The following is a 12198-nucleotide window of genomic DNA, read 5'->3' as shown; positions in this document are numbered from 1 at the left end:
AGGAAGAAAGGAAGGGAAAAGGGGAGAGGGAAGGAAGGAGGGGAGAGGAAGGAAGGAAAAAGGGGAGGGGAGAAAGAAAGGAGAAGGGAGGGAGGGAGGAAAAGGGGGGGAAGGAAGGAGGGTGAGAGAGAGAGAAGGAAGGAAAAAGGGGGGGAAGGAAGGAAGGAAGAAAAAGGGGAGGGGAGAAAGAAAGGAGAAGGGAGGAAGGAGGAAATGGGGGGAGGAAGGAGGGTGAGAGGGAGGGAGGAAGGAAGGAGGGTGAGAGGGAGGGAGGAAGGAAGGAAAAAGAGCGGAGAGGAAGGAAGGAAGGAAAAGGGGAAGGGGAGAAAGAAAGGGGGTGGGAGGGAGGGAGGGAGGAATAAAAAGGGGAGGGAAGGAGAGAAAGAAGGAAAGAAAGAAGGAGAGAAAGAAAGAAAGAGAGAGAGAGAGAGATTGGGCGGGGGAGATTGACAGCACAAGAAGGGCCGGAGGTTCTATCTTTCTTTCTTTCTTTCTTTCCCTCGCTCCTTTCTTTCCTTCCTTCCTTTTTACCCCCCCTTTTCTCTTTCTTTCTTTCTTTCTCCCTTTTTTTCTCTCTCCTTTTTTCTTCCTTTTTCTTTCTTTCTAGTTTCTTTCTTTCATTCCCTCCTTCCTTTTTACTCCCCCTTTCTCATTCTTTCTCCTTTTTTCTTCCTTTTTCCTTCTTTCTAGTTGAAAGGCCCAAAAACTGTCTGAGAAATGGCTGGAAAAACTGCCTGAAAATGCCCGAAAAATGGCCTGAGGAACAGCCTGAAACGGCCCAAAAAACTGCCTGAGAAATGCCTGAAAAATGGACTGCAAATGGGCCAAAAATGCCCCCCCAAATGCCCCAAAATTGGCCTGAAGAACTGCCTGAAAGGGGCCCGAAAAACTGCCTGAGAAATGGCTAGAAAAACTACCTGAAAAAGGCCCCCAAACTGCCTGAGAAATGGCTAGAAAAACTGCCCGAAAAAGGCCCAAAAACTGCCTGAGAAATGGCTAGAAAAACTGACTGAAAAGGCCCCCAAACTGCCTGAGAAATGGCTAGAAAAACTACCTGAAAAGGCCCCCAAACTGCCTGACAAATGGTTACAAAACTGCTTGAAAAAGGCCCCCAAACTGCCTGAGAAATGGCTAGAAAAACTGCCTGAAAAGGCCCGAAAACCTGCCTGAGACATGGCTGGAAAAACTCCCCGAAAAAGGCCCCAAAACTGTCTGAGAAATGGCTAGAAAAACGGCCTGAAAAAGGCCCAAAAACTGACTGAGAAATGGCTGAGAAATGGCCTGCAAATGTGCCCCAAAATGCCCAAAAAGTGGCCTGAAGAACTGCCTGAAAAGGCCCCAAAACTGTCTGAGAAATAGAAAAACTGCCCGAAAAAGGCCCAAAACCTGCCTGAGAAATGGCTAGAAAAACGGCCTGAAAAAGGCCCAAAAACTGACTGAGAAATGGCTGAGAAATGGCCTGCAAATGGGCCCAAAAATGCCCCCTAAAATGCCCAGAAAATGGCCTGAAGGACTGCCGAAAATGCCTGAAAAACTGACTGAGAAATGGCTAGAAAAACTACCTGAAAAGGCCCCCAAACTGCCTGACAAATGGTTAGAAAAACTGCCCGAAAAAGGCCCAAAACTGCCTGAGAAATGGCTAGAAAAACTGACTGAAAAGGCCCCCAAACTGCCTGAGAAATGGCTAGAAAAACTACCTGAAAAGGCCCCCAAACTGCCTGACAAATGGTTACAAAACTGCTTGAAAAAGGCCCCAAAACTGCCTGAGAAATGGCTGAAAAGTGGCCTGCAAATGGGTGAAAAATGCGCCCCAAAATGCCCAAAAAGTGGCCTGAAGAACTGCCTGAAAAGGCCCCCAAACTGACTGAGAAATGGCTAGAAAAACTGCCTGAAAAGGCCCGAAAACCTGCCTGAGACATGGCTGGAAAAACTGCCTGAAAAAGGCCCAAAAACTGACTGAGAAATGGCTGAGAAATGGCCTGCAAATGGGCCCAAAAATGCCCCCTAAAATGCCCAGAAAATGGCCTGAAGGACTGCCGGAAAATGCCTGAAAAACTGACTGAGAAATGGCTAGAAAAACTGCCTGAAAAGGCCCAAAAAACTGACTGAGAAATGGCTAGAAAAATTGCCTGAAAAGGCCCAAAACTGCCTGAGAAATGGCTGGAAAAACTGCCTGAAAAGGTCTGAAAAACTGACTGAGAAATGGCCAAAAACAGCCTGCAAATGGGCCAAAAAAGCCCCTGAAAAATGGCCTGAAAAGCTGACTGAAAAGGCCCAAAAAAGTGACTGCAAATGGGCCAGAAAAGTCCCCCAAAACTGACTGAAAAGGCCTGAAAAAATGGCTGGAAAAAGTCCTGCAAATAGGCCAAAAACAGCCTGGAAATGGGCCAAAAAACACTCCCAAAACTGCCCCCAAATGGCCCCTAAAACTGCCTGCAAAGGCCCAAAAACTGACTGAGAAAGGGAGGGAGCAAGGAAGGAAGTGAGGAAGGAAAGAAAGGGAGGGGAAAAAGAAAGCAGGAGGGAGGGAGGGAGGAAGGAAAAGGAGGAGGGGAGAAAGAAAGGAGAAGGGAGGGAGGGAGGAAGAAAAAGGGGAGGGAAGGAAGGGTAAGAGAAAAGGAAGTAAAAAGGGGAGAGAAGAAGGAAAGAAAGAAAAGGGGAAGGGAAGGGGGTGGGGGGAGAAAGACAGAAAGGAAGGAAGGAAGAAACGGAGGGAGGGAGGGAGGGGCAGGCCCAGAATCCCTTGAAAGACCCCAGACCAAATTCCCTCGGCCCTTCCCCGGCTCCCCAGGACCCTCCCTCCTCTTTTGGGGAGGGGGAGGAGAAGACCCCCCCCTCCCCAAGACCGCTCCCTCCTCCGGGCGCCCCTCCCCTCCCCTGGCTCTGCCCTAAGCAGCCCGGAGGAGCCCTGGGGAGGGAGGGGGAGGGGGAGGGGAGGGGCTGGGATTCTCCCCCTCCCTCTTTCGCCCCCCCAGCCCTCCCCCCCTCCCCCCCCGACCCATTTCCGCCCGAGAGGAGTTTTCCTACCGGATCCAGGAGAGAAAGAAGGAGAGAAAGAAAGAAAGAGAGAGAGAGAACTGGAGGAAGAATCGCGCAGCGGCTCTGGCAGGCAGGGCGGGGGGGAGAAGATTGACAGCTCAAGGAGGGAGGGCCCCGCCCCCTTCCTCTCGCTCTCTCTCGCGATGTCTTCCCCCCCGCGGCTGGGCGATGCGCGGAAAGCACGTGACTGCCCGGGAGGCGAAAGTGAAAGTGGAGGCGGAAAGGGAACGGAGGGGCGAAGCGGAGGAGAACGGGGAGGGAGGGGAGGGAGGGAAGAGCCGGAAGTTCTTTCTTTCTTTCTTTCATTCCTTTCTCTTTTTTTTTTTTTCTTTTTTTCTTTCTTTCTTTTCTTTTCTTTCGTTCTTTCTTTTTTTCCTTCTTTCTTTCCTTCTCTCTTTTCTTTCTTTCTTTCTTTCCTTTCTTCTTCCTTTCTTTCCTTTCTTTCCTTCCTTCCTTCTTTCTTTTCATTTTCTTTCTTTCTTTCTTTCTTTCTTTCTTTCTGTCTTCCTTTTCTTTCTTTCTTTCTTTCCTTCCTTTTTTTCTTTTCTTTTCTTTTTCTTTCTTTCCTTCTTTCTTTCCTTCTTTCTTTCTTTCTTCCTTTTTCCTTTCCTTTTCTTTCTTTCCTTCTTTCTTTTCTTCCTTCTTTCTTTTCTTTCTTTCCTTCCTTCCTTCTTTCTTTTTCTTTCTTTCCTTCCTTCCTTCCTTCCTTCCTTCCTTCCTTCTTTCTTTCTTTTCTTTCTTTCTTTCTCCTCTTTCTTTCTTTCTTTTCTTTTCTTTCTTTCTTTCTTTCTTTCTTTCTTTCTTTTCTTTCTTTCTTTCCTTCTTTCTTTTCCTTTCTTTCTTTCTTTTCTTCTTTCTTTCTTTCTCTTTTCTTTCTTTCTTTCCTTTGTTCTTTCTTTTCCCTTTCTTTTTCTTTTCTTTCTTTCTTCCCTTCCTTTTTCTTTCTTTCCTTCTATCTTTCTTTCTTTTCTTTCCTTCTTTCCTTCTTTCCTTTCTTTTCTTTTCTTTTCATTTCTTTCTTTCTTTCCTTCCTTCTTTCTTTGTTTCCTTCTTTCCTTCTCTCTCTCTCTCTTTCTTTCTTTTTCTTTCTTTCTTTCTCTTTCCTTCTTTTTCTTTTCTTTGTTTCTTTCTTTCTTTCCTTCCTTCCTTCTTTCTTTTCTTTTCCTTTCTTTCCTTTCTTTCTTTCTTTCTTTCTTTCTCTTTCTTTTCTTTTTTCTTTCTTTCTTTCATTCTTTCGTTCTTTTTTTCTTTTCTTTTCTTGTCTTTTCTTTTGGAGGTCATCCAGTCCAGCCCCCTGCTCTTATAAGAGACCCTTTACAGAAGGACAGAGTGTGAAGGGACCTTGGAGGTCACCTAGCCCAACCCCCTGCCCCTCCCTAACTCACATGCGCAAGCCTTTCGTCCCTCGTGTCCCCCCCCCCCACACACACAACGGATTTGAGATGGGTGCAAGGAGAGAAGTCAGCGGGCACGAGAGAGGAGGAACCTCCCAGACCGTCCAAAGAATGAAGCGTGCGGAACTCCTTGCCACCCGAAACGGCGGGTGACGGCTCCATCCCAGGAGCCTTCTACAGAAGAGACCGGGCTGCCCCTCTGGTCAGAAATGAGCAGGGGGGTCAGACTAGATGCCCTCCCAGGATCCCTTCCAACTCAGTGATTCTGCCTATTCTCTAAGAGTCCCCTTGCTTTGAGCAGGGGGTCAGACTAGATGCCCCCCCAGGTCCCTTCCCTCTCAGTGATTGTGCCTATTCTCTAAGAGTCCCCTTGCTTTGAGCAGGGGAGGGTCAGACTAGATTCCTTTCTGAGGTCCCTTCCCACGCTGCTGTTCCCTGATCCTGGTTAGGGTCTCCTCCTTAAGCAGCGGGGTCAGACTGGACGACCTCCCGGGTCCCTTCCCCACTCTTGTCCTTCTATGATTCTCTAAGGATCTCCTTCTCGACTGGGAGGGGTCAGACTAGATGCCCTCCGAGGTCCCTTCCCCATTCAGTGATTCCATAAGTGCCTCCTGCTCGGGTGGGGGGGTCAGACTAGATGTCCTCCAAGGTTCCTTCCGTCCCTGTCCTTCTATGATGGTGTAAGGATCTCCTTCTCGACCGGGGTGTGTGTGTGTGTCAGACTAGATGCCCTCTGAGGTCCCTTCTCCACTCGGTGATTCCGTAAGTGCCTCCTGCTCCAGGGGGTGGGGGCGGGGTCTGGTCAGACTGGATGCCCTCCCAGGTCCCTTCTTTCCCTGTCCTTCTATGATTCTGTCAGGATCTCCTTCTCCACCGGGGAGGGTGTAAGGGGGGGTCAGACTAGATGACCTCCCAGGTCCCTTCCCTACCTTGTCCTTCTATGAGGGTGTAAGGGGGTCAGACTAGATGACCTCCTAGGTCCCTTCACTACCTTGTCCTTCTATGAGGGTGTAAGGGGGTCAGACTAGATGACCTCCCAGGTCCCTTCACTACCTTGTCCTTCTATGAGGGTGTAAGGGGGTCAGACTAGATGACCTCCCAGGTCCCTTCACTACCTTGTCCTTCTATGAGGGTGTAAGGGGGGTCAGACTAGATGACCTCCTAGGTCCCTTCACTACCTTGTCCTTCTATGAGGGTGTAAGGGGGGTCAGACTAGATGACCTCCCAGGTCCCTTCACTACCTTGTCCTTCTATGAGGGTGTAAGGGGGTCAGACTAGATGACCTCCCAGATCCCTTCCCTACCTTGTCCTTCTATGAGGGTGTAAGGGGGGTCAGACTAGATGACCTCCCAGATCCCTTCCCTACCTTGTCCTATGATGGTGTGGGGGGGTCAGACTAGATGACCTCCTAGGTCCCTTCTTTCCCCCATGTCCTTCTATGGATGGTGTAGGGATCTCCTTCTCGACGGGGCAGGGGGTCAGACTAGACGACCTCCCAGGTCCCTTCCCTCCGTTGTTCTTCTATGGATGGTGTAAGGATCTCCTTCTCGACCAGGGCGGGGTCAGACTAGATGACCTTGCAGGTCCCTTCTTCCCTCCCTGTCCTCCTATGGATGGTGTAAAGATCTCCTTCTCGACCGGGGTACTGGGGGTCAGACAAGATGACCTCCCAGGGACCTGGTCCATGGAGACCAGAGGGAAAGCTTGTGATGCCTGGTATTTTCCGTCCAGGGATGTGAGCTGTTCCTACTATTGGCTTTTGTTTGAAACAAACCGATAGTAAATTCCCCCCCGCCCCTTACCCTTCCCCCACCAAAAATAAGTAGAGTATCCTGCACGTTTCTCTTCTTCCTCCTCTCTGCTGAGCCTCAGTCTTATTTTGGGTGTGTGTGTGTGTGTGGTTTTACTACCAGGTCGTTTGAACCGGTGTGAACCGATAAAATACTACTACTACTACTACTACTACTACTACTACTACTACTACTACTGGTTTCTCTTCTTCCTCCTCTCTGTTGAGCCTCAGTCTTATTTTTGGGTGTGTGTGTGTGGTTTTACTACCAGGTTGTTCGAACCGGTGCGAAGCGATAGAATACTACTACTACTACTACTACTACTACTACTACTACTACTACTGGTTTCTCTTCTTCCTCCTCTCTGCTGAGCCTCAGTCTTATTTTTGTGTGTGTATGTGTGATTTTACTACCAGGTCGTTCGAACTGGTGTGAAGCGATAGAAAACTACTACTACTACTACTACTACTACTACTACTCCTGGTTTCTCTTCTTCCTCCTCTCTGCTGAGCCTCAGTCTTATTTTTGGGTGTGTGTGTGTGGTTTTACTACCAGGTCGTTCAAACCAGTGCGAAGCGATAGCATACTACAACTACTACTACTACTACTACTGGTTTCTCTTCTTCCTCCTCTCTGCTGAGCCTCAGTCTTATTTTTGTGTGTGTGTGTGTGTGTGTGGTTTTACTACCAGGTCGTTCAAACTGGTGTGAACTGATAGCATACTACGAACTACTACTACTACTACTGGTTTCTCTTCTTCCTCCTCTCTGCTGAGCCTCAGTCTTATTTTTGTGTGTGTATGTGTCGTTTTACTACCAGGTTGTTCGAACCGGTGCGAAGTGATAGAATGCTGCTACTACTACTACTACTACTACTGCTGCTGCTGCTACTCCTGGTTTCGCTTCTTCCTCCTCTCTGCTGAGCCTCAGTCTTATTTTTTGGTGTGTGTGTGTGTGTGTGTGTGTGTGTGCGTGGTTTTACTACCAGGTCGTTCAAACCGGTGTGAACTTATAGCATACTCCGACTACTACTACTACTACTGGTTTCTCTTTCCTCCTCTCTGTTGAGTCTCAGTCTTATATTTCGGTGTGTGTGTGTGTGTGTGTGGTTTTACTACAGGTCGTTTGAACCGGTGTTAACCGATAGCATACTACTACTACTACTACTACTACTATGACTGGTTTGTGAACTCCAGGCCTTTAATGCTCTGAGTTGCTGTTTCTCGGGGTGGGTGGGTGGGCGTGGCTTGGTGGTCCTGTTATCGACTGGGGATGGCCAACTCAACCTCCCTCCCATCGAGGCACGTCTCTCCTCGCCTGTTGTAAGTGTGAAAAAAGGGTTGTAAGTCCCTTTTGTTCGGATTCCTCCACACAAGTAAAGTACTAGCCAAAAAAAGAGGGTGGGGCGAAAAAAAAAATACTCCAGAGGATGCTGAGACAGGAAGTCTACTCCTGCCAAGGATGTAGTAAGGGGTTAACGGAGAGGCGGTTTGTGTAAGCAACCCCAGATTGTTTCCTTCCCGCCTTCCTGACAGGATTAGCCCTGTAGTTTCTCCTAACAACCGGTTCTCTGAACGGCTTAGAAGGTTTACAACCGGTTCTTGTGCATAGGGTGCAAACCGGTAGAATCCCCTCCCCCCGGTGCTAACACTACCCCTGATTTTGACGCCAGGCCTCGGTTTATGCCACCGAGGAGTGGGTGTGTATGTTTACTTGTGGACCGGGCCGGACTCCCACGGCGCCTTTCGAAGGGGAGGGGGATCGAAGTTCTCCGCCTTTCCTCGTTGGAGTTGGGGTCGTTGCTTACAAGGGGGTGTACAAACTAGCCTTTTTCCTCAACCAAACAATAGGGCCGCCTGGCGGACTCTCTAGGAGGAAGAGGAGGAGTTGGCAACTACAGCGAGAGGGGAGGGGTAGGTCAATCCCAACGGTCGGCCACTGGCTGGCTCTGGAGCCGCATGGGGCTCTTGCCCGTCGGCAACCACGATGGATCCGGATGTCGGTTGGGAGACATGGAGGAAAAAGGGACTTCCGGTCGGTGGAGGAAAAGGGAGGCCGCGCTAGGAGGAGACTCTATGGTGGCGGTGGGATGGGATTTCCGGTCGGTAGAGGAAAAGGAACGCCGTGCTAGGAGAAGACTCTATGGTGGAGGGACTGGACTTCTGGCGGAGAGGAGAAGGGATGCGGCGCTAGAAGGAGACTCTATGGTGGGGGGACTGGACTTCCGATCGGTAGAGGAAAAGGGACGCTGGGCTAGGAGGAGACTCTATGGTGGGGGGACTGGACTTCCGGTCGGTAGGGGAAAAGGGATGCTGCGGTAGGAGGAGACTCTATGGTGTGGGGACTGGACTTCCGGTCGGTAAAGGGACGCGGCGCTAGGAGGAGACTCTATGATGGGGGGACTGGACTTCCGGTCAGCAAGGGAAAAGGGACGCCACGCTAGGAGGAGACTCTATGGTGGGGGACTGGAGTTCCGGTCGGTAGGGGAAAAGGAGGCCGTGCTAGGAGGAGACTCTATGGGGGAGGGGGAACTGCACCTTCGGTCGGTAGGGGAAAAGGGATGCCGCGCAGGAGGAGACTCTATGGTGGGGGGACTGGACTTCCGATTGGTAGAGGAAAAGGGACGTGGTGGTCGGAGGAGACTCTATGGTGGGGGAATGGACTTCTAGTTGGTAGAGGAAAAGGGACACCGTGCTAGTAGGAGACTCTATGGTGGGGGGACTGGACTTCCAGTCGGTAGGGGAAAAGTTGACGCCTGCGGTAGGAGGAGACTCTATGGTGAGGAAGACTGGACTTCCGGTCCGCTCTAGAATTGAACAAGGGGGGTTTTCCGGTTAGGATCTTTGGTTGTCTCACCCCAAAAATTTTTATTGCGTGATTTGTCGATTTCCGATACAATCGCCCCACGATCAACGCCTACCCACCTACTTTGATTCCCCGCCACCCTAAAGAAAGACTTCCCTTCCGTCCCCCGCCAAGACCGCTCGTTATGACCGCCGCAACGTTGCGACCGCCGCAGCACCCGACACGTCCGCCCCCTTCCGCCAGACACAGGCAGGGCGCGTTTTGTCCCCGCTTCCTTTGGCGACCTTCCTCACCGCCCTTTGGCTTCAGGGCATCCCGGCGGTCATTCCCACGAGGGACACGGTCGTGCAGTGAGCCTCGGCCTCCCGCCCAAAAGGCATCAGGTGAAAAAACCCTCTGGGGGGAACAGCTGCGCGCCCATCATTCAACCCGAGTCGGCGTTGAATCCAAGAGCCGCCCGGAATTCCGACTGAGTCAAAACCCAGGGCAGGGAGGCGGGCCCAAAAGGAAACGGGTGGAAAACGTGGAGGCCTCGCTCGCCTTTTTCTTCCAGCCCATCGCAAGTTGGCCCACTCCAACGGACGGTCGTCGATCGAGGACGAGCTGTCATCGCCATTTTTTTTTTTGTCGTCAAACCATCGGAAATCTTGTCCGGAGGACCAAAAGTGAGAGAGACAGAGAGAGACAGAGAGACAGAGAGAGACAGACCGTATTTTTTTGTCCACGGCGCGTGGTTCTGCTCCTTCCTTCCTCGGGACGTGGTCTTCCTCGATGGCCGACGGAGCTCTGGGCCGGAAGGAGACACCCCTCCTGCTCCACCGACGGAAGGGCGTCTCCCTCGATTAGTGACCTGCATAGGTGGACACAAAGAGAGGGTGCGAGTAAAAAAAAGGTGAATGTAGCAGTGAGGGAAAGATGGATGCCTATGATTTATTTATTCATTTACTTTTCTTTCTCTCTCTCTCTCTCTCTTTCCTCCTTCCCCTCCTTGTTTTTCTTTTTCGTTCCTTCTTTTTCCTTCCCTTCTTTCTTTCCGTTCCCTTCCTTCCTTCCTGATTCTTTCCTCCTCTGTCCTTTCTCCCTTCCTCCCCTCCTGTCTTATTTTTCTTCTCTTTCCTTTCTTCTGGCCCCCTCCCTCCATTCTTCCTTTCTCCTCCTTTCTTTCCTCTCTTCCTTCCTTCCTTCCATCCTTTTTTCTTTCTATTCCTTCTGTTTCCTTCCCTCCTAGGGTTCTTCTTGGAGAGAAGAACGAATGAAAAAAGAAAAAAAGGAGGGAAGGAAGGAAAAAGAGAGAGAGAGAGAGAGAAAGAAAGAAACGTGCCTACCGTCCCTGTCCTATTGTTTCTTTTTATATTTTTCTTATATGTACCCATTTCATGGATTCATAACTGTGTTTATACTTATACTGTTGTGCGCTTATTCTCCTCACGACGGGGAATTACCTCAACAGAGGCAATTTTTTTACTCTACAGCATATCATTCTCCTCAAACGGGGAATTACCTCAGCAGAGGTAATTTTTTTTACTCTACAGTGTATCTGAGGCAATTTTTTACTCTACAGTGTACCTGTGTGGATCACTACATCTCCCGGTGTGCGCTGGTTCTCCTCACGACGGGGAATTACCTCAACAGAGGCAATTTTTTTACTCTACAGCATATCATTCTCCTCACGACGGGGAATTACCTCAGCAGAGGTAATTTTTTTACTCTACAGTGTATCTGAGGCAATTTTTTACTCTACAGTGTACCTGTGTGGATCACTACATCTCCCGGTGTGCGCTGGTTCTCCTCACGACGGGGAATTACCTCAACAGAGGCAATTTTTTTACTCTACAGCGTATCATTCTCCTCACAACGGGGAATTACCTCAGCAGAGATAATTTTTTTACTCTACAATGTATCTGAGGCAATTTTTTTACTCTACAGCGTACCTGTGTGTATCACTACGTCTCCCAGTGTGCGCTCATTCTACTCACGACTGGGAATTACCTCAGCAGAGGTAATTTTTTTTACTCTACAGCATATCATTCTCCTCATGACGGGGAATTACCTCAGCAGAGGTTTTTTTTTTTTACTCTACAGTGTATCTGAGGCAATTTTTTTACTCTACAGTGTACCTGTGTGGATCACTACATATCCTGGTGTGCGCTGATTCTCCTCACGACGGGGAATTTCCTCAACAGAAGGAGGGGTAGTAACCCCGTCAGTTACCTTTCAGGAGTACGTCGCAGTTGAAGCAGCTATAGACACCCCGCGATTCCAATCGGACGATCACCCCATTGGGGCCCTTGCCGTGGTGGGTGACGGCGAACTTCTCGTAGGGCGGGATGAGGACCTCCCTTTCCTGCGGGAACTGGGAGAGGTCGTAAACAGGCACGCCGTGACAGGTCTTGATGGAGAAGAAGGTGTCCTGCCCGAATTTTTGAGCCACTGCTTTGATCAATGACGCCGAGGCGAACTGCCCGAAGCGGACGGCCTGCTTGTAGTGGGCCTTGAACCGGATGCCTTTGACCCCGCGGAAAACCTCGTAGCATTGGCCCGGAACCTCCCGCATCTTCACCACCTTGGTGAGGAGGAAGTGGAAATCCTTGAAGGGGAATTGGTGGTAAGCCTTTTGGGATTTCCCGCCGACGCGGACGGCCCGGTTGAAGTCACTGTACAAGCCGCCAGCCATGGTGTACGCCACCACGGCCGTGCCGTAGACGGGAGGGATGGAGCCGGCGACGCTTTGGCTAAGTTGGGCCCAGTGCCATTGGGCCTTTTGCCAGGTGTCCCAATATTTTGGTGGGACGGGAAGATACCCAGGCGCCTGCACCTTCAGCTCTCTCTTGGCGCCACAGCCCTGGAACTGGTCGTCCACTGAATTCTTGGCCAGGTCGAGGGAAATCTTTTTCAGGCCCCAGAGCTGTCCGAGAAAAAGAAGGAGACGGAGTTAATAGCGGTTGTTTCGTTTGCTCTGGGGCTGCGGTGGTTGAAGCGGAAGGATTCACGGACAAGTAGGACATTGCAATATATAATTTTACGTGCTATACTTAGATCGGACCAAAAACGGAGTAATTCAAGGTTTTCTAGGTCTAGAATTTCGAGTCCGGCGGCCTGAGGTCTTCTACGGACGAGTAGAAGAGTGGAGAACTCTTCTTGTGAAATATTTCTGGACTTAACTGTGCTAAG

At 50.1% G+C, this 12198-nt stretch overlaps 1 protein-coding gene across 1 annotated transcript in view; it reads right to left on the bottom strand.

The window, feature by feature from the left end:
* Positions 1-9723: 9723 nt before the first annotated feature.
* Positions 9724-12198, bottom strand: part of LOC113454567 (erythroblast NAD(P)(+)--arginine ADP-ribosyltransferase-like) — a 21800-nt gene continuing 19325 nt past the window's right edge. Inside the window, exons 3-4 of the mRNA XM_087918992.1 lie at positions 11239-11959; positions 9724-9877 (exon numbers count right to left, since the gene is read on the bottom strand). Coding sequence (XP_087775118.1) covers positions 9870-9877; positions 11239-11959 — 729 coding nt within the window. The 3' untranslated portion in view covers positions 9724-9869. The remainder of the gene's footprint in view (positions 9878-11238; positions 11960-12198) is intronic.

This window comes from Pseudonaja textilis, unplaced genomic scaffold (assembly GCF_049901715.1).
Source record: "Pseudonaja textilis isolate UNSWEBS1 unplaced genomic scaffold, rPseTex1.2 PTEXSCF22, whole genome shotgun sequence".
NCBI classification, from domain to species: domain Eukaryota; kingdom Metazoa; phylum Chordata; class Lepidosauria; order Squamata; family Elapidae; genus Pseudonaja; species Pseudonaja textilis.
The sequence above is the reverse complement of the archived record's forward strand: the minus strand, read 5'-3'. Positions and strand labels throughout refer to the sequence as shown.